This window comes from Leopardus geoffroyi, chromosome X (genome assembly GCF_018350155.1).
Source record: "Leopardus geoffroyi isolate Oge1 chromosome X, O.geoffroyi_Oge1_pat1.0, whole genome shotgun sequence".
In the NCBI taxonomy this organism is placed as follows: domain Eukaryota; kingdom Metazoa; phylum Chordata; class Mammalia; order Carnivora; family Felidae; genus Leopardus; species Leopardus geoffroyi.
In genome coordinates this window covers 70,242,644-70,264,076 of record NC_059343.1, presented here as the reverse complement: position 1 = coordinate 70,264,076, position 21,433 = coordinate 70,242,644, and the positions used below count along the sequence as shown (strand labels likewise).

The following is a 21,433-nucleotide window of genomic DNA, read 5'->3' as shown; positions in this document are numbered from 1 at the left end:
TTATGCACCACCATTTCCATATTACAGAGTCTAACTTTATTTATATTTATTATATATAGTATTTTGTTGTTTTACTACCATATATTTACAATTACCTGTGAGTTTTATTCTACCTTTATATGTTTGTATGGTATTAGCATATTTTTAATATTATTAGTAGAACTCCCTTTAACATTTCTTGTAAGGCAGGTCTAGTAGTGGTGAACTCCCTCAGCTTTTGTTTATTCAAGAAAATATTTCTGAAGGACAGCTTTGCTAGGTATAGATTCTTGGTTGACAGGTTTTTTTGTTAATATTTTGAATATACAATTCCATTATCTTCTGGCCTGTAAAGTTTCTTTTGAGATATCTGCTTATAGTCTTATAGTGGCTCCCTTGTATGTAACTTCTTTCTTCTTTCTTGCTGCTTTCAAAACCTTTCTTTGTCTGACTTTTGACAGTTTAGTTATAATGTATCTTAGTATAATCCTACTCAGGTTCAAACTATTTTGGGTCCTTTTGGCCTCATGGATATGTCATGTTAATTTTACTCCCCAGGTATGGGACGTTTTCAGCCATTTTTGCTTCAAATATACTTTCTATACTATTCTCTTTCTGGCATTCTCATAACGTGGATATTGTTTTTTAATTGTGTCCCATAAATTCCATCGACATTCTTCCCTCCTTTTTATTCTTTTTTTCTTTTTGATCCTGTGACTATGTAATTTCAAATGGTCTATCTTCTAGGTCTCTTCTTTTTTCTGCATGATTGGGTCTGCTTTTGAAGCTCTCCATTGAATTGTTCAATTTAGTCATTGTCTTTTTCAGATCTATGCTTTCTAGTGTTTTTCTTTGTTTTTCCAATGGTTTCTATTTCTTTGTTGAACTTCTCTTTTTGTTTATGCATTACTTCCCAAATTTCATTTTTTGTGTGTATTCTTGTAGTTTACTTCACTAGTTCACTTTAAAGGGATTGTTCTAAATTCTTTTTATGAATGTTCATAGATCTCCATTTATTTAGGGCCAGTTTTTGAAATTTTATTATGTTTTCATTGGTGGTGTCATGTTTAATGATTTTCATGATCCTTGATTGTTTATTTGGTGCCTGTGCTTTGAGTAAGCAGTCTCCTCTTCCAGACTTTATAGGTTCTCTTTGGCAGAGACAGTTCTTCACCAGTCAGCTCACTTTGGGTTTCTGAATATGCCTGTTGGCAATGTCCTTGAGAATGTGGAGCTTGCTATCAGGATCTATTTTGGGGCAAGGTTACTGTGAGCTCTGAGTTCGCTGGGCTTCCCCTGGCTGAGAACAGTTGAATAGGACTGCTGGCTTGATTCTGTGTACAAGCAAGGCTGTAGGTTGTGTTCCACAGTTGCCTGGGTTCCCTGGACAGGCTGTATAGATGGTTAAGTCTGGGTACTATATTCAGTAATAGATGATACTTTGAAATGGTTCAGTATAACAGAATAGACCCCAGAGTCTTCATGTCTCCTTGTTTGTAGATTTAAATCAGGCAAGAGCAGGTACTGAATTCCCTAGCCAAATAACGTTACCAGTTTTACTTTTGCATGGAAAGCCATGGGCTTCTGCTCTCTAAGTGCCACTTCAAGCAAGGTTGTTGGATGAACTGCTCAGCTTTCAATGTGCTCATTAGGTTCCCTGGTTGGTAAGGGTGAAGGCTGTATTCAGCCATGGAATGGGCTACAAATTTGTTTCTGTGGGTAGAACAAGAGAGCTATTTTCAGGACTGGAAAGGCTTTTTGTTTTTGGTCTTGACTCAAGTCAAACCGTACCACCAAGCTACCTGACTGAATGGGGTCCCTGGCTGTGCTCTGTGGATGATCAGGTTTTCCTGCCAGAGTCTGCACTCAAGTATTGCTGGGGTATGCAGCTCTCCAGGTGTTTCAGCCAGGCTTTCTTGTCAGTTGGGACTGGGAGCTACACTTAGCAGTGGGCATGGTCAGAAGTAGCTCCACTGCTGAGCATACAGGATGACCAGCCCCCAGAAGCTTCCTGTGTATTCCCAGTCAGGGTCTCTGGTCTAAGGGTCTGGAGCTATGCTCATCAATGAAAGGGGTTATTAATTAGCTCCTCTACCTGGGCAGCTTGACTCCAAACTTGGAAAGGCTCTTTATTCATGGTCTTGATTCAAGTTGACTTACTGTCCAAGTTCCCTAGCTGAACAATGCCACTGGCTTTGCTCTGTGGATGATGAGCTTTGCCTGCCACACTCTGATCTAGTGCTGCTGAGTTGTGCAGCTTCAAGGTGTTCTGGCTAACCTTTTCTGGTTAGGTATGGCTGGGAGCTACATTCAGCAGTGGGTTTGGCTATGGCTCAGCCACCCTGCCTGGGTGGAGACAAACCAGACTGTAGGGTTAGAAAGCTCTTCATTCAAAGACCTGAATCAGACAGACTTGTACCTTGCTGAATTCCCTGGTCAGACTGCACAACCATGTTGGCTCTGCAGATAAGCCAATCCACTGGGTGGGACTACTACTTGGGCATTGCAGTTAGGACTTTGGTCTGCCAAATCTGAGTGCTGGTTGGTGTCAGCCCCTGTGTGTAATGAGTCACTTTTGCTGCTTTCAAGATTCCTTGTATGTGTCTTTTGACAGTTTCATTATAATGTATCTTCATGTGAATGTCTTTGAATTTATCTTACTTACAGTTTGTTGAGCTTTATGGATTTGTATGTCAATGACTCCTCAGTTTTGGGAAGTTTTCAGATATTATTTATTCAAATAATATATCTTCCTGGGCGCCTGGGTGGTGCAGTCGGTTAAGCGTCCGACTTCAGCCAGGTCACGATCTCGTGGTCCGTGAGTTCGAGCCCCGCGTCAGGCTCTGGGCTGATGGCTCAGAGCCTGGAGCCTGTTTCTGATTCTGTGTCTCCCTCTCTCTCTGCCCCTCCCCCGTTCATGCTCTGTCTCTCTCTGTCCCAAAAATAAATAAACGTTGAAAAAAAAATTAAAAAAAAAAAAAAGAGGTCTCTCTTCCACCTCTTTAAAAAAATATATATATCTTCCTCTTTCTTTTTACTTTTCCTTTTGGGGCTTCTAATAATACACATATTGCTCTGCTTGTTAATGTCTCATAAGTTTCTTTAGGCCCTGCTTACTTTTTTTCATTCTTTTTACTTTTTGCTCCTCAAACTTGATAATATCAAATTACGTTTGTTCAAGTTTACTTATTCTTTCTTCTACTTATTCCAGTCTTCTGTCAAACTCTTTTAGTGAATTTTTCAATTTAGTTATTGTACTTTTTAGTTCCAAAAATTCCTTTTTGGTTCTCTTTACAATTTCTATCTCTTTGATGATATTCTCTTTTTGCTCATATACCTTCTTCCTGATTTCCCTTAGTTCTTTGTCCATGTTTTCCTTTAGCTCTTTGAGCATATTTAAGATAGCTGTTTTAACATATTTGTCTAGTAAGTCTGATATATGGGTTTTCTTCAGGGATATTTCCTGGAGATTTTTTCCTTCGAATGGACAATGCTTTTTGCATATATCATGATTTTTTTAATTGAGTATTTGAAAAACAACTGTCTTCCACTCCTTGCATTCTGGGTCTGTGCAGTTCAAGACAATTAATTAATTAATTAGCCTGGTGTAAAAGCTTAAAGGCTTTGCAGGCCTTTTCTGGGCATGTGTCTCCCCTGGTTGTATGTACATGCTTTTTACTGATTACCCTACTATTAAAAGTCTTAATTTCCCAAAGAGTCTCACTTCTGCTTCTTCTAATAAAAACTCCATGAAATTTCCTACCTTTTACAATGTGGAATTTTTTTGATTAGTCTATGGCTTGATTGCTGTAGAACTTTGACTGATTTCTAAACCTACCATAATGTTATTCTTGTCAGTCTCTATTTTTAGTGTTTCTGCGGGGGATGAAACTGTGGAGCTGTCTAATTCTTTATCTTGCTTTATCTTTATCTTTATCTCTTTGTTGTTTGTTGTTTTAGATGACAAAGCGAATGTAGCAACTCATATAATGTTATTGCAAAAAAAAAAAAAAAAAACAGGGTGTTTGATTTCTTTCAAATGCCTATCTTTTGGTTTAACAAAGAGATGTGTGCAAAGCAAAGACTTGGAGCTAGGTATTAAGAATGCTGGTCCAGTCTTGAAAAGATTGTAGCTTGGTAAGAGCTATCAATCTTTTCCTATTATTTAAGGGAGTGATCTCTGAATATACATTTAAGAAAACATTTCATTTCAGTTGTATATTTATAACTTAAAACTAACACATGATAATTTATTTTCTAAACTTAGTAAAGAATTTTTATTTTTTATAACTTATAAAAGATCTGCCCTTTATATGGGTAAAATTATAATATTTTAAAATATGTTAGAGTATAATTTTGAGGTTTACAGATTTGTAATTCTATACTCCCCAGGGCTTTGGCTCAGAAGAGAATCATTCCACATATTAATTTATATTATTTTTCTGATATCCTTCCATTATTTTTCACAATCAGTATCCCTAGAATCAGTATGGTGAAATCAGGCTAGTTATGTTATGTCTGAGTACTTTTTATAATTTTATTGAAACATCTTGGAATTTGAGTTTTCCTGATTTTAATATCTTGTGCATTGTGAAATTTAACTTCTAAAATTATGTAGTAAAAAGAAAAATCCCAAATAGCATCTTGGTTTTTGACTGCAAGAACTTTTCAGGCTAGTAAGATTTTCTAAATACGAATTTCTTTTAACTTAATAGAAGAAAAATTAATACGCTTAAAAATGTTAGTTGCTTTGCCAAATGTTGTAGTATTTGAATTTCAATTTGTAAAGCTTATTTTGTTATTTCTCAAAGCTTTTCCAGACTTGGTCTAGAGACGAAAGGGAAATACATATTTTTTTTAAAAAAAGCCAATATATCTTTTCTTCTTTGCTCCAGAACACATTGTTCTCTACCAGAAGCTAGTTATTCCCTCCTCCAACTGCCTACCCCCATGTAATGGTCTCTTGTACATTTCCACTCTTGGCCTTTTGTTGAATTTCAGCAAGTGAAGCTAGTGTATAAAGTGCACGTTAATTCAATCAACCAATCAATCAGCATATATTTATTGATTGCCTACCAAATGCCCAGCAGTGTCTTCTATGTTCTATACCTTATAACGTTAAAAGATCTAGGAAGCTCTGCTGATTAAAGCAGAATGATTGATATCTTTTATTGTTCAACTGATATCAAAACAGCTGATGGAAAGCAAAAATATAAGTTTATTATGAATCTGTTGCTGCTAAACTTTTCTGATAGACATGGTTATTGTCTGGTTGTTTCAGTTAATCGAATTAAGTAGAATGTCCCGCATATGTGGAGAATTGTCTTTTAACAGAAATATTTTTGAAATCGGAATGAATGCTTTTTTGTGTATATTCTTTGTGTGACTACATACAAATAGACTAAATTGTTTTAAACATGATACCTTGCCCTTAATAATCTCATAGTCTAGCAGAAATATAGCAGAGTCATATGTAAGATCTAAATCATGAAAATGAAATGTAGTAAAAGTTCCTTTAAAATCCTTTAAATCATCTATAAAAGTAATTATGTATAATGTATAATTAACATTCTGATATATATTACTTATTTTAAATATAACTTTCCATGAGAAAGGTAAGTGTTTTATAGATGGATTCACAAACCTTACCTATCCATATGATGTGACTACAGTTTACATCCATATAAGTGTATTACTTCCTTTAGTGTATCTACTTTTATTTTATTTTATTATTTTTTTAGTGTTTATTTTGAGAGACAGAGAGAAAGAGAGAGAGAGAGAGTGCCAGCATGGGGAGAGGCAAAGAGAGAGGAAGAGAGAGAGAATCCTAAGCAGGCTCCGTGCTGTCAGCATAGAACTCAATGCAGGGCTTGATCTCATGAACTGTGAGATCATGACCCGAGCCAAAATCAAGAGTTGGATGCTTAACTGACTGAGCCACCCAGGCGCCCTTAGTGTGTCCACATTTTTCTGTGAGATTTCCAATATTAGCACTTCCTTGCATTCACATTCAAAATTGTGACTCTCCAACTCTCTATTTGTTTGAGCAGACCAGCCATTTAGAGAGGCAGTCTTATGATGGCCATAAAAAAACTATTACAGTAATTTCCAGACTGTCTAGTCCTCTTTAATCTCCTGCACAAGACCTGTATTTAGAAGTGTATTTTATATTTCTCTCTAAATTACTACTCCCTAACTTTGTTCCAAGTCTGGATTGCCTTTTGCCTAAACTATTATAAGTTTCCATACTGATTCAATTTACTGAACACATTGAGTCAAATTAATCATCTTAATGTATAAAAATGCATTCTGACCATATAACTCATTTGCTTAAAACTTTGAATGGCTCCTCTTTTTCCATAGAATTAGATGTAAATGTACTTTGGTATTCATGGCTTGCACAAAGTAACCCCAATTCCATTTTTAATTCTAATTGAATTGACCATTACCAAACACATCCTATCCTTTTTTTAAAATTTTTTTTAATGTTTATTTATTTTTGACAGAGACAGAAGAGAGACAGAGCATGAGCCGGGGAGGGGCAGAGACAGAGGGAGACACAGAATCCGAAACAGGCGCCAGGCTCTGAGCTGACATCACAGAGCCCAATGCGGGGCTCAAACTCACAGACCTCAGGATCATGACCTGTGCTAAAGTCGGATGCTCAACCGACTGAGCCCCCCAGGCGCCCCAACACATCTTATCCTTTTATTCCACTGTGCTCATGCCATTATTTTTCTCTGGAATGCTCTTTTTTATTTCTATAAAAATTCTATTCATTTTTTAAGGTTCAGCTGAGATATAAGTCCTCAAATTTGATGTAATTTCACCATACCTTAACTTCTATTGCATTTCATTTATTATACTTCTCATGACACTTATAGTATTCTTTATATTAAAGTCATTCATGTATCTTTCTCATCTTCCCTCTCACATTCTTGCCCTCTAGGAAATTTTGTTTTACCCATCTTTTTTATTTCCTAAGTACCTAAAACAGCAACGTAGTATAGAAGTTAAGTTCAAATTCATGACTTTGGAAAGTTACTTATACTTATTTCAATCATGTGTAATTTGTCAAAAAAGTTTTGAAATTCTTTTACAATTGCTTTAAGGGCCTGTGAGAATTTTTTTGGAAAAAAATTAATGTTTATTTATTTTTGAGAGAGAGAGACAGAGACAGAGACAGAGCATGAGTTGGGGAGGGGCAGAGAGAGGGAGAGACAGAATCCCATGCAGGCTCCAGGCTCTGAACTGTCAGCACAGAGCCAGATGCGGCACTCGAACCCACTAACGCTGAGATCATGACCTGAGCCAAAGTCCACACTTAACTGACTGAGCCACCTAGGTGCCCCCTGTGAGATTTTTAAAAATACTTTCATTGGTGACAAATCTCCATTATTTGAGGTAAAATTTGACTTTGGAAAATAGTTAGAATTTATTCTGAGCCACATTTAGTGAATAATATTGATGTTCAATTTGGGTTATTATATTTTCAGTTAAAACAAACAGAATATGAAATAATGACACAGAGTCTCTGGGTGTCATGAACTGCCAAGAAAAGTTCCCAAAATGCTTTCAACGATGGCAACATCATTGTAATGACTGTATAACTTCCTGTTTTCTACTTTGAAACATATAGTACTCATTTGTATAAGTTCGAATATATTTGTTAAGTTGGTCTTGTCTTCTTGTCAATTACTTTTATATTTTTCCAAACCAGGGTATTGAAAAATGTGTTTGGAATTTAAATATCATTTAAATGATTACTATATTACCCTGCTCATTTGAAATACTATTTTTGTAGCCAGAATGGTGAGGGAAAAACCTTGTCATCACTACTGACCAAACAAAACTTCCCAACTTTGAGAGAAATATGTTTATACCGTATTATTCTTCAAAAAAGCATACAAATTCAGCTGCTATACTTAGCTGTTCCCGAGTTTTACCAGAAACATAAAGAACTGAAAAAAATTGAAATAAACAAAAGAAGGTAGTTAATATAGCATTTGAATATTATGTAACTGGTGCCCCAGAATTATAAAGCAAAAAAGTGAAACTTCATCTCTTCCCAACTCACATGGAATTGATATTTGTATGTTAATGTGCTTATAGTAGTTTTCTATTTTCTTGTTTACATACACTTGACCTAAGCAGAAAACCACATTTTGTATTCTTAAAATGTATAATTCCCATTCATTTATCATGTATATTATATGCATAATTTTTTTATTTCATATGTAACTTTTTAATACTTACTGGTTTATGTTTTTTTTTTTTAATTTTTTTTGGGAGAGAGAGCACAAGTAGGGGAGAGGAGCAGAGGGAGAGAGAGAATTTTAAGCAAGTAACACACCCAGCACACACCCAATGTGGGGCTCAATCTCAAGACCATGAGATCATGACCTGAGACAAAATCACAAATTGGATGCTTAACCAACTGAGCCACCCAGGCGCCCCTGGGTTTTTTGTTTTGTTTTGTTTTGTTTTGTTTTGTTTTTGTTTTTTCTAGTTCATTTGGTTTAAAATGTTTTCTATAGCAAATTTATATAGACAGTTTGAAATTATCTTCACTAATAGGTGGGAGTATGTGCAAAGAGAATCCAAAATGTTTTGATATCTCTATTTTTTCAAGAGTATATTATGTGGTTATTTTGGTAGACTTACCTCTTTCATTGAGGCTAGCAGCCAAATTACTTTGTAAACATTATATTATATTCCAAGTATTAATGGGAGGACAGGAAAGTGTAAGTTTTGAAGAATTTTTTCCATCGAAATTTTCATTATCACTCAGTTTACCTTTAAAAATCAATTATTTGAAACTTCATGATCCTCAAACATTGTATTTAAGTGCCATATTACTGTAATGGGGTTTTAACTAAAATAAAATTATTTTTAATTTTTTTCTTAAAAGTATTATTTGGAGTTTATAACATTAATTTTGTTAGCCTATCCCTAGCATAGTGTTATATTTTGAACTCAAAATAAAATTTCATGTTTAATGGCCAGGGACAGTAATAATTTACCTAAATTTTGAATAATTAAGGATATTACTTTACTATTTGCATTAACTGTTTGATTATCACTCCTTATCAGTAAGCATAATACTAATTCACAAGTCATCACTGAATGTAATTTATCAAAAACAATAAATGTTCGAATACCATATTCTCATCGTCACCATTTGGCAAGCCTGATTTGACTTGTCAGTGTCTCAGGAGGTATGTGGGAGGGAAGGAGAAGGCAAGTGGAGAATTTGGAGTTATCCTCCAAAACTTGTGTATTTCAGGAAAATATATGGTGACGTCTAGGCTACTCTGTGCTGTAGCCCACAGGTCCACCTTGGTCTCTGTAAACAGTCCCTAGAATCCTACTGGAGTAGTACCTATCTCCTTGCGTGCCAATGTCGATGTAATAAGGTGTTGCTGCCTATTCATCTTAGTAGTCCCTGCTTAAAAAGGAGCTTGTAGTTATGTAGGATAAGTCTAGAGAACTAATACATAGAACGATGGCTATAGTTAATAATTTAATTATTATAACATATATTCCACAGAGTACTGCATTTTTATTACAATAATTTTCTTGTTCACAGATTTGTAAACCATACTTCCAGGCCCCAACAGTGCCTAGGGATTTTCTTGAATTTCCAGGGGAAATTACACTGCTTCTAAAATTTTCTTACAAATGAAAACCCTTTAAATCTGTTGTGTTCAGTAAGGAAATGGCAAAGTCTATGTGGGGGATATGCTCTGAATGCAGACCTATGTTGACATCTTGTATGAATTCATTGGTGTTGATCAGCATTCCAAGTAGTGTCAATGCATACCTTACTGAAATTCCATTTATTGTTTCCACAGATTTCAGGAAACCTTACTGTGCCTTGGATTACAGGGTGTTCTAGAAAAAGAGCAGTAAGTAATCCTTCATTTAAAGCAACGTTTGTTTCCCTTCTATGTTGTTAGTAAGAATGCCATTGAGAAAATTGTCATGATATTTGTAAAGTTGGCAAAATTGAACCTCGAAAAGACTGCATTATCTAAAATGACATATTTTGAGATCATAATATTTATATATATTACTAATGTAACCCTAAATAAAATGCAGTAATCAACACACCATTTAGTCTTTGAGCAGGTTTTTTCAGTTAAAAAAAAAAACACATTCAAACGGGGCGCCTGGGTGGCTTGGTCAGTTACGTGTCGAACTTCGGCTCAAGCCATGATCTCTCGGTTAGGGGGTTTGAGTGCTGCATCGAACTCTGTGCTGACAGCTCAGAGCCTGGAGCATGTTTCAGATTCTATGTCTCTTTCTTTTTCTGCCCCTCCCATAGTTGTGCTCTGTCTCTCTCTCTCAAAAATACACATTAAAAAATATATAAATAAATACATTAAAATTAAAAAAAACTCAAAGGTAATTAATGGGATGGATGAAATAAATAAAGTGGATTAAGAGGTACAGTTATCATGATGAACACTGAGTAATTATAGAATTTTTTAATCATTATATTGCACACCTGAAACTAATATAACACTATATTAATTATAAGTCAACAAAAAGACAATCAATAAAATATGTTTTTACATATAATTAGCCCAGTTAACTTGATCATATAATTGAATCATGATTGATATAAATATTTCAATCAAAATTAAGGAGTTTATATTATTATTTGTTATTGGTGCATTTTAGTATTTTGAAGTAATGAGTAAGTAGTATTTTAACAGTCTTATTTTGTTTTTCTGACTTTCTGTGACAACTGTTGTGACTTTTTAAATATGAAATTTACTGTTAAATTGGTTTCCATACAACACCCAGTGCTCATCCCAACAGGTGGTCTCCTCAATGCCCATCACCCACTTTCCCCTCCTTCCCACCCCAAATCAATCCTCACTTTATTTTCAGTTTTTAAGAGTTTCTCATGGTTTGCCTCCTTCCCTCTCTGTAACTATACTTCCCCCTTCCCCTCCCCCATGGTCTTCTGTTAAGTTTCTCAGGATCCACATAAGAGTGAAAACATATGGTTTCTGTCTTTCTCTGTATGACTTATTTCACTTAGCATAACACTCTTCAGTTCCATCCACGTTGCTACAAAAGGCCATATTTCATTCGTTCTTATTGCCAAGTAGTATTCCGTTGTATATATAAACGACAACTTCTTTATCCATTCATCAATTGATGGACATTTAAGTTCTTTCCATAATTAGGCTATTGTTGAAAGTGCTGCTATAAACATTGGAGAACAAGTGCCCCTATGCATCAGCACTCCTGTATTCCTTGGGTACATTCCTAGCAGTGCTATTGCTGGGTCATAGGGGAGATCTATTTTTAATTTTTTGAGGAACCTCCGCACTGTTTTCCAGAGCGGCTGCACCAGTTTGCATTCCCACCAACAGTGCAAGAGGGTTCCTGTTTCTCCATATCCTCTCCAGCAGGTATAGTCTCCTGATTTGTTCATTTGGGCCACTCTGGCGTGAGGTGATATCTCAGTGTGGTTTTGATTTGTATTTCCCTGATGAGGAGGGGCGTTCAGCATCTTTTCATGTGCCTGTTGGCCATCCGGATGTCTTCTTTAGAGAAGTGTCTATTCATGTTTTCTGCCCATTTCTTCACTGGATTATTTGTTTTTCGGGTGTTGAGTTTGGTAAGTTCTTTACAGATTTTGGATACTAACTCTTTACCCAATATGTCATTTGCAAGTATCTTTTCCCATTCCGTCCATTGCCTTTTAATTTTGTTGATTGTTTCGTTTGCAGTGCAGAAGGTTTTATCTTCATGAGGTCCCAGTAGTTCATTTTTGCTTTTAATTCCCTTGCCTTTGGAGATGTGTCAAGTAAGAAATTGCTGTTGCTGAGGTCAGAGGTTTTTTCCTGCTTTCTCCTCTAGAGTTTTGATGGTTTCCTGTCTCACATTCAGGTCCTTCATCCATTTTGAGTTTATTTTTGTGAATGGTGTAAGAAAGTGCTCTAGTTTCATTCTTCTGCATGTTGATGTCCAGTTCTCCTAACACCATTTGTTAAAGAGACTGTCTTTTTTCCTTTGGATATTCATTCCTGCTTTGTCAAAAATTAGTTGGCCATACTTTTGTGGGTCCAATTGTGGAGTCTCTATTCTATTCCATTGGTCTATGTGTCTGGTTTTGTGCCAATACCATGCTGTCTTGATGATTACAGCTCCTGCTTTGGTCTTCTTCAATATTGCTTCAGCTATTGGGGGTCTTTTGTCGTTCCAAACAAATTTTACGATTGCTTGTTCTAGCTTCAAGAAGAATGCTGGTGCAATTTTGATTGGAATTGCATTGAATGTGTAGATGGCTTTGGGTAATATTGACATTTTAACAATATTTCTTCTTACAATCCATGAGCATGGAAAGTTTTCCCATTTCTTTGTATCTTCTTCAATTTCCTTCATAAACTTTCCATAGTCTTCAGAATACAAATCTTTTACATCTTTGGTTAGGTGTATTCCTAGGTATTTTATGCTTCTTGGTGCAATTGTGAATGGGATCAGTTTCTTTATTTGTCTTTCTGTTGCTTCATTATTAGTGTATAAGAATGCAACTGATTTCTGTACATTAATTTTGTATCCTGTGACTTTGCTGAATTCATGTATCAGTTCTCGTAGACTTTTGGTGGAGTCTGTCAGGTTTTCCATGTATAATATCATGTCATCTGTAAAAAGTGAAAGCTTGACTTCATCTTTGCCAATTTTGATGCCTTTAATTTCCTTATGTTGTCTGATTGCTGATGCTAGAACTTCCACCACTATGTTAAACAACAGTGGTGAGAGTGGATATCCCTGTCATGTTCCTGATCTCAGGGAGAAAGCTCTCAGTTTTTCCCCATTGAGGATAATATTAGCTGTGGGCTTTTCGTGAATGGCTTTTATGATCTTTAAGTATGTTCCTTCTATCCCGACTTTCTCAAGGGTTTTTATTCAGAAAGGGTGCTGGATTTTGTCAAATGCTTTCTCTTCATCGATTGACAGGATCATATGGTTGTTTTCTTTTCTTTTATTAATGTGATGTATCACGTTGATTGATTTGTGAATGTTGAACCAGCCCTGCATCCCAGGAATGAATCCCACTTGATCATGTGAATAATTCTTTTTTTTTTTTTTTTTTTTTTTTTTCAACGTTTATTTATTTTTGGGACAGAGAGAGACAGAGCATGAACGGGGGAGGGGCAGAGAGAGAGAGGGAGACACAGAATCGGAAACAGGCTCCAGGCTCTGAGCCATCAGCCCAGAGCCCGACGCGGGGCTCAAACTCACGGACCGCGAGATCGTGACCTGGCTGAAGTCGGACGCCCAACCGACTGCGCCACCCAGGCGCCCCGATCATGTGAATAATTCTTATATGTTGTTGAATTCAAATTGCTAGTATCTTGTTGAGAATATTTGCATCCATATTCATCAGGGATCTTGGCCTATTCTGTTTTTTTGCTGGGTCTCATTCTGCTTGGGGAATCACAGTAATGCTTGATTCAGAGAATGAGTCTGGAAGTTTTCCTTCCCTTTCTATTTTTTGGAACAGCTTCAGAAGGATAGGTATTATCTCTGCTTAAATGTCTGGTAGAATTCCCCAGGGAAGCCATCTGGTCCCGGACACTTATTTGTTGGGAGACTTTTGATAACTGATTCAATTTCTTTACTGGTTATGGGTCTATTCAAGTTTTCTATTTCTTTCTGAGTTCAGGAAGTGTGTGGGTGCTTAGGAATTTGTCCATTTCTTCCAGGACATCCAGTTGTTGGCATATAATTTTCCATAGTATTCCCTGATAATTGCTTGTATTTCTGAGGGTTTGGGTGTAATCCATTTTCATTCGTGATTTTATATATTTGGGTCATCTCCTTTTTCTTATTGAGAAGCCTTGCTAAAGGTTTATCAATTTTGTTTATTTTTTCAAAAAACCAACTCTTGGTTTCGTTGATCTGCTGTACAGTTTTTTTTTAGATTGTATATTATTTCTGCTCTGATCTTTATTATTTCTCTTCTGCTGGGTTTAGGCTGTCTCTGCTGTTTTGCTTCTATTTCCTTTAGGTGTCCTGTTAGATTTTGTATTTGGGATTTTTCTTGTTTCTTGAGATAGGCCTGGATTGCAATGTATTTTCCACTCAGGACTGACTTCGCTGCATCCCAAAGTGTTTGCATTATTGTCTTTTCATTTTCATTTGTTTCCATGAATTTTTAATTTCTTCTCTAATTGCCTGGTTGACCCATTAATTCTTTAGTAGGGTGTTCTTTAATCTCCTTTCTTTTGGAGGTTTTCCAGACTTTTTCCTGTGGTTGATTTCAAGTTTCACAGCATTGTTGTCTGAAATGTGCATGGTATGATCTCAGGTCTTTTATACTTATGAAGGACTGTTTTGTGACCCAGTATGTGATCTATCTTGGAGAATATTCCGTGTACCTCGAGAAGAAAGTATATTCTGTTGCTTTGGGATGCAGAGTTCTAAATATATCTGTCAAGTCCATCTGATCCAATGTATCATTCAGTACCCTTGTTTCCTTATTGACCCTGTGTCTAGATGAACTGTCCATTGTTGTAAGTGGAGTATTAAAGTCCCCTGCAATGACCACATTCTTATCAATAAGGTTGCTTATGTTTGTGATTAATTGTTTTATATATTTGAAGGCTTCCATATTTGGTGTATAGACATTTATAATTGTTAGCTCTTCCTAACGGATAGACCTTGCAATTATTATATAATGCCCTTCTTTTTCTCTTGTTACAGCCTTTACTTTAAAATCTAGTTTGTCTGATATAAGTATGGCTACTCCAGCTTTCTTTTGACTTACAGTAGCATGATAGTTCTCAATCCCCTCACTTTCAACCTGAAGGTGTCCTCAGATCTAAAATGAGTCTCTTGTAGACAGCAAATAGATGGGTCTTGTTTTTTTTTTTTTTTAATCTATTCTGATACCTATGCCTTTTGGTTGGAGAATTTAGTCCATTTACATTCAGTGTTATTATAGAAAGATATGGGTTTAGAGTCATTGTGATGTCTCTAGTTTTCATACTTGTAGTGATGTCTCTGGTACTTTGTGGTCTTTGCAACATTTCACTCACAAAGTCCTCCTTAGGATGTCTTGTATTGCTGGTTTAGTGGTGATGAATTCCTTCAGTTTTTGTTTGTTTGGGAAAACCTTTATCTCTCCTTCTATTCTGAATGACAGACTTTCTGGATAGAGGATTCTCAGCCACATGTTTTTTCTGTTCATCACATTGAAGATTTCTTGCCATTCCTTTCTGGCCTGCTAAGTTTCTGTAGATAGTTCTGCCACTACTCTCATGGGTCTCCCTTTGGAAGTTAGAGCCTGTTTATCCCTAGCTGCTTTCAGAATTTTCTCCTTATCCTTGTATTTTTCCAGTTCCACTATGATATGTCAAGCAGAAGATCGATTCAAGTTACGTCTGAAGGGAGTTCTCTGTGCCTCCTCGATTTCAATGTCTGTTTCCTTCCCCAGATCAGGGACGTTCTCAGCTATTATTTGTTCAAGTACACCTTCAGCCCCTTTCTCTCTTTCTTCCTCTTCTGAAATTCCTATGATGCGGATATTCTTCCATTTGATTGCATCACTTAGTTCTCTAATTCTGCCCTCATACTCCAGGATTTTTTTTATCTCTCTTTTTCTCAGCTTCCTCTTTTTCCATAATTTTATCTTCTAATTCACCTATTCTCTCCTCTACCTCTTCAATCCATGCTATGGCTGCCTCCATTTTATTTTGCACCTCATATAGCTTTTTTTAGCTCCTCATGACTATTTCTTAGTCCCTTGATCTCTGTAGCAATAGATTTTCTGCTGTGTTCTATGCTTTTTTCAAGCCCAGCGATTAATTTTATGACTATTATTCTAAATTCTTGTTCTGTTTTATTTCTTAAATCGTTTTTGATCAATTTGTTAGTTGTTACTACTTCCTGGAGTTTCTTTTGAGGAGAATTCTTCCATTTCGTCATGTTGGGTAGTCCTTGTGGTAGCTCCCAACTGCAGGGCACTTCCTTTGTGCTGTACGGGGAAACTTGTGTTGGTTGGCAGGGCCGTAGTCTGACCCGATGTCTGCCCCCAGCCCACCACTGGGGCCACAGTCAGACTGGTGTGTACCTTATCTTCCCCTCTCCCAGGGGCAGGACTCACTGTGGAGTGGTGTGGCCCCTGTCTGGGCTGCTTGCATACTGCCAGGCTTGTAGAGCTGCTTGATGGGCTCTGGCCAAGGGCATATTAGAAGGGTGGATCCGCATGGTGCACTGGGGTGGGAGGGGCCGGCTTAGCTAGCTTTGCTGTTGGTGGTCCCCTGTGGGAGGAGCCCTGCAGCACAAGGAGGGAGGCAGGCCCATGGGAGGGATGGATCCACAGAAACACAACATTGGGCATTTGCAGGGTGCAAGCAAGATCGGTGACAGGAACTGGTTTCCTTTGGAATTTCGGCTGGGTGATGGGAGAGGGATATTGCACTTTCCATTTCCTTTCTTCCTCACCACCCCCAGCTCTGTCCTTCTGGGGCTCAACATCTCTCCCTCCTGGCATCCTCTCGCCCTCCCTGCTCTCTGAAAGAGAAGCTGTTGACTTTTAACATTCCAGATGTTATGTCCCGCTGGCTGTCAGAACTCATGCAGTTTGACCCCTCCACTTTTGCAAGCAAGACTTCGGGGGCTCTGCCTTGCCCAGCGGGTTTCCCCTCTACCACCCTGGCTCTGTCCCACCAGTCCATGTAGCACACACCTCCTCGCTGCCCTTCCTATCCTCTTCTGTGGGCCTCTTGTCTATTCGTGGCTCCTGAGAATCCATTCTGCTAGTCTTCCATCAGTTTTGTAGGTTATTTAGGCCGAAGTGGGCAGAATCTAAGTGATCAGCAGGACGAGGTGATCCCAGCATCATCCTACACCGCCATCTTCCCTTTTCTCATGATTTTGTAATATTAATATAAAAATTCATTAAAATTATGTTTTTTTTCAAAGAATCTCATTCAATTGGTGTGGGCAAGACCTATTAATATGCATTTTAACAAGTATCCCAGGAAATTTTGATGTAACTCGTCAAATAGATTGGAAACTATTAAAGGGTTTTAATTATAAAAGAGACCTGAGTAGACTCTTATAAAGATAACTCAAATTACTTTATGGTAGGTTTGTTTAGGGATAATAAAACTGAAGCAAAGATATTTGTACTGGATAAGACTGTGTAGACTCTTCTCCCTTCCCTTTCCAAAAAGTAGAACTATATACCATGGAAACAACACAAGATGCCACCAAAGCAGATTTCTAAAAGATGGAAAATAGGCAACTGGTTAGTAACTCAAGGACTCAGAAAGACTACAGGGTATTTTGTGTCCCAATTAACAACAGAAGTTAACTTACGCCAGGCATCTCATGACCCTCAATGTAATAAGAGAAAACAACTTGGATAAGCTAGGATAAAATAGGTGAAGGGAATTAAGAATATATATATGTGTATATATATACGTGTGTGCGTGTGTGTGTGTGTGTGTATGTGTGTGTGTGTATATATGTGTGTGTGTGTGTATAGATATAGATATAGATATAGATATAGACATTGGTATATATATACTGATCAGACTCCATTGTTTGGCATTAATTGAGCCATATTATGAAAATTAAACTTGCCAAGTTTTTAAGTGACCTTTTTATTCCTCAAAGGACTATAGGTCTATTAAACCTACTTGATTTATTTATGATTTCATTTGAATTCTTTTTAATTGTCTGTAACTTACCCTGAAGTTTTCTTAAAATATCTTCTCATAACTTTCAGCAGAAAGGAAAATTTTAAAAATTAATATATTATAAAAATTAATATGTATATTAATTTAAATCTAAGTTAGTTAACATATAGTGTAATAATGATTTCAGGAATAGAATTTAGTGATTTATCACTTACATATAACAGCCAGTGCTTATCCCAACGAGTGTCCTCCTTAATGTCCTTACCCATGATGAGCATGGAATAATATATAGAATTGATAAATTATTACACTGTAAACCCAAAACTAACATAACACTGTATGTTAACTATATGGGAATAAAATTAAAAAAATAAATAAATAAAAACACAATTATCTAAATAGATGCAGAGAAAGAATTTAACAAAATTGAGCACTGTTGCATGATAAATACCTTCAGCAAATTGGGAATAGAAATATAGTACCTGAATGTGATAAAGGCCGTACATGAAAACCCAATAATTAACATTGTACTCAATGGTGAAAAACTGTAAGTTTTTCCTCTAAGATGAGGAACAAGGCAAGGATGCTCATTCTCACCACTTCTATTCAATGTGGTATTAGAAGTCCTAGCCAGAACAATTATAGAAGAAACACAAATAGAAAACATCCAAATAATCTTTGCAGGTGACATGTTCTTATATATAGAAAACCCTACAGGATACACACACAGTCTCTCTCTCTCTCTCTCTCTATCTATCTATCTATCTCTGACACACACACACACACACACACACACAGTTCTAGAATAAATGAATTCTATAATAATATAATTAAATAAATAAAAGTAAATTTGCAGGTTACAAAAATTTGTGGTGTCTGTATACACTAAAAATAAAGTATATGAATAAGAAATTAGGAAAACAATTCCATTTGCAATATCATAAAAAAGAATAACACTTAATAAACTGAACTAAGGACATAAAACAAGCTGAAAACTACAAAGCATTAATTTAAGAAATTAAGGAAGACACAAACAAATGAAAGAAAAATATCCCATTTCTCTGGTTTGGAAGACTTAGTGTTAAAATGTCCATACTACTCAAAGCAATCTACACGTTCAGGGTAATCCCTACCAAAATGTCAATCACATTTTTTACATAAATAGGAAAAAATTCTAGGAATCATGTGGAACCACAAAGGACTCCAAGTAACCAAAAAATCTTAAGAAGTACCAATCTGAAGTCCTCATACTTCCACCTTTCCAAATATACTACAAAGCTACAATTAGATAATAATTGCTACAAAGCTACACAGCTTCACAATAAGATAATAATTATAAACTGAGAAATGAACATTTAAATGTCTCTAAAATTTTGAGTGTTTCAAGATATCAGACCAAAAAATAAGACCAATCTATACGATGCCTACAAGAGACTAATTTTAGACCTAAGGACACCTGCAGGTTGGTAGTGAGGAGATGGAGAAATATTTATCATGAAAATGGAGGTGAAAAGAAAGCTGAAGTGGCATTAGTTATATAAGACAATTATTAAAATAAAGGCTACAAAAGTTGAAGGACACTATATCATAATAAAGGGGACAATCCAACAAGATCTAACAATTGTAAATATTTATGCACCCAACATGGAATTACCCAAATACCTAAAACAGTTAAAAACAAACATTAAGGAACACATTGATTGTAATGCAATAATAGTAGAGGACTTTAATACCCCACTTATATAAATGGACAGATTATGTAAACAGAAAATCAAGGAGACAGTGGCTTTGAATGACAAATAGGACAAAATTGACTTAACAGATATATTCAGAACATCCCATTGTAAAGTAGCAGAATACACATTCTTTTCAAGTGCATATGGGACTTTCTCCAGAACAGATCACATATTAAGCCATAAATTAGTCCTCAACAGATACAAAATGAACAGATCATACCATGCATATTTTCAGACCACAACATTATATAACTTGAAGTCAACCATAAGAAAAAATTTAGAAAAATGATAAGTATATGGAGGTTAAACAACATGCTACTAACAATGAATGGGTCAACAAGGATATCAAAGAAGACATAAAAAAATACATGGAAACAAATGAAAATGAAAACACAATGGTCTAAAGCCACTGAAATGCAGCCAAAGCTGTGCAAAGAGGGAAGTATATAGCACTACAGCCTTACCTCAAGAAGCAAGAAAAATCTCGAATGAAAAACATAGCCATGATGAGAAATAACCAACAACACAGAAATACACACAAATATAAAATAATATTATGAAAAACTATATGCCAACAAATGGACAACCTGGAAGTAGTGGGTAAATTCCTAGAAACATATAAACTACCAAAACTGAAACAGGTACAAATAGAAAACTTGAAAAGACTGATAACCAGCAAAGAAATTGAATCAGTATAAAAAAAGCAACCCATATACAAACTCCAGGAGCAGATGGCTTCCAGGTAAATTCTGCCAAACACTTAAAGAAGAGTTAATACTATTCTTCCCAAACTATTCCAAGAAAGAGAAAAGGAAGGGAAACTTCCAGATTCATTCTATTATGCCATCATTACCATGATACCAAAACCAGATTAAGACTCCCACACAGGCCAATATCCCTGATGAACATGGATGTAAAAATCTTAATAAAATAATACTAGCAAACTGAACCTACGATTACATTGAAAGAATAATTTACTACAATCAAGTGGGGTATATTGCTGGGTTGAAATGGTGGGTCAAAATTCACTAATCAATCAGCATGATACACCACATTAATAAGAGAAAGAATATGAACCTTATGATCATTTCAATAGATTCAGAAAAAGCATTTGACAAAATACATCATTTCATGATAAAAATCCTTAGCAAAGTAGGTTCAGAGGGGACATACCACAACATAATAAAGGCCATATATAACAAACATCTACTAACATCCTCAATGGGGATGAGAAAAACTGAGAGCTTTTCCTCTATGGTCAGGAACAAGACAAGGATGTCCACTTTAACCACTGTTGTTTAACATAGTACTGCAACCCTGGCCACAACAATTAGACAACAAAGAGAACTAAAGGGCATCCACCTCAGCAAGGAAAAAGTAAAACTTTCACTATTTGCAGATGACGTGATACTCTATAAAGAAAACCTGAAAGACTGCACCAAAAATCTGCTAGAACTGATAAACAACTACAGTAATGTCGTAGGATACAAAATCAGCATACAAATTTTGACTCCATTTCTTTACACCAATAATGAAGCAGCAGAAAGCAAAATTAAAGAATCATTCCTGTTTACAATTGCAACAAAACTATAAGATACCTAAGAATAAACCTGACCAAAGAGGTGAACAATCTGTACTATGAAAATTATATAACACTGATGAAAGAAATTGGAGATGACACAAAGAGAGGGAAAGATATTCCATGCTAATGGATTGGAAGAAAAAATATTGTTAAAAAGCCTATACTACCCAAAGTTATCTACACATTTAATGCAATGTCTATCAAAACACCAGCATTATTTTTTCACAGGGCTAGAAGAAACAATCCTCAAATTTTTATGTAACCATAAAAGACCCCGAATAGTAAAAGAAACCAAAAAACAAGAGCAAAGCTGTAGGCATCACAATTCTTGACTTCAAGTTATATTACAAAGCTGTAGTGATCACAATAGTATGGTACTGGCACAAAAATAGACACATAGACCAATGGGACAGAATAGAACACCTGGAAATGAACCCACAACTCTATGGTCAATTTATATT

General features: G+C 36.0%; 1 protein-coding gene across 2 annotated transcripts in view; it reads left to right on the top strand.

Annotated features, from left to right (window-relative positions):
- The window catches only part of HDX (highly divergent homeobox), a 189,521-nt gene that overhangs the window by 51,106 nt on the left and 116,982 nt on the right, over nt 1-21,433 (top strand). For both annotated transcript variants that reach the window (XM_045471098.1, XM_045471099.1), the window contains exon 4: nt 9,834-9,887. In XM_045471098.1, coding sequence (XP_045327054.1) covers nt 9,834-9,887 — 54 coding nt within the window. The remainder of the gene's footprint in view (nt 1-9,833; nt 9,888-21,433) is intronic.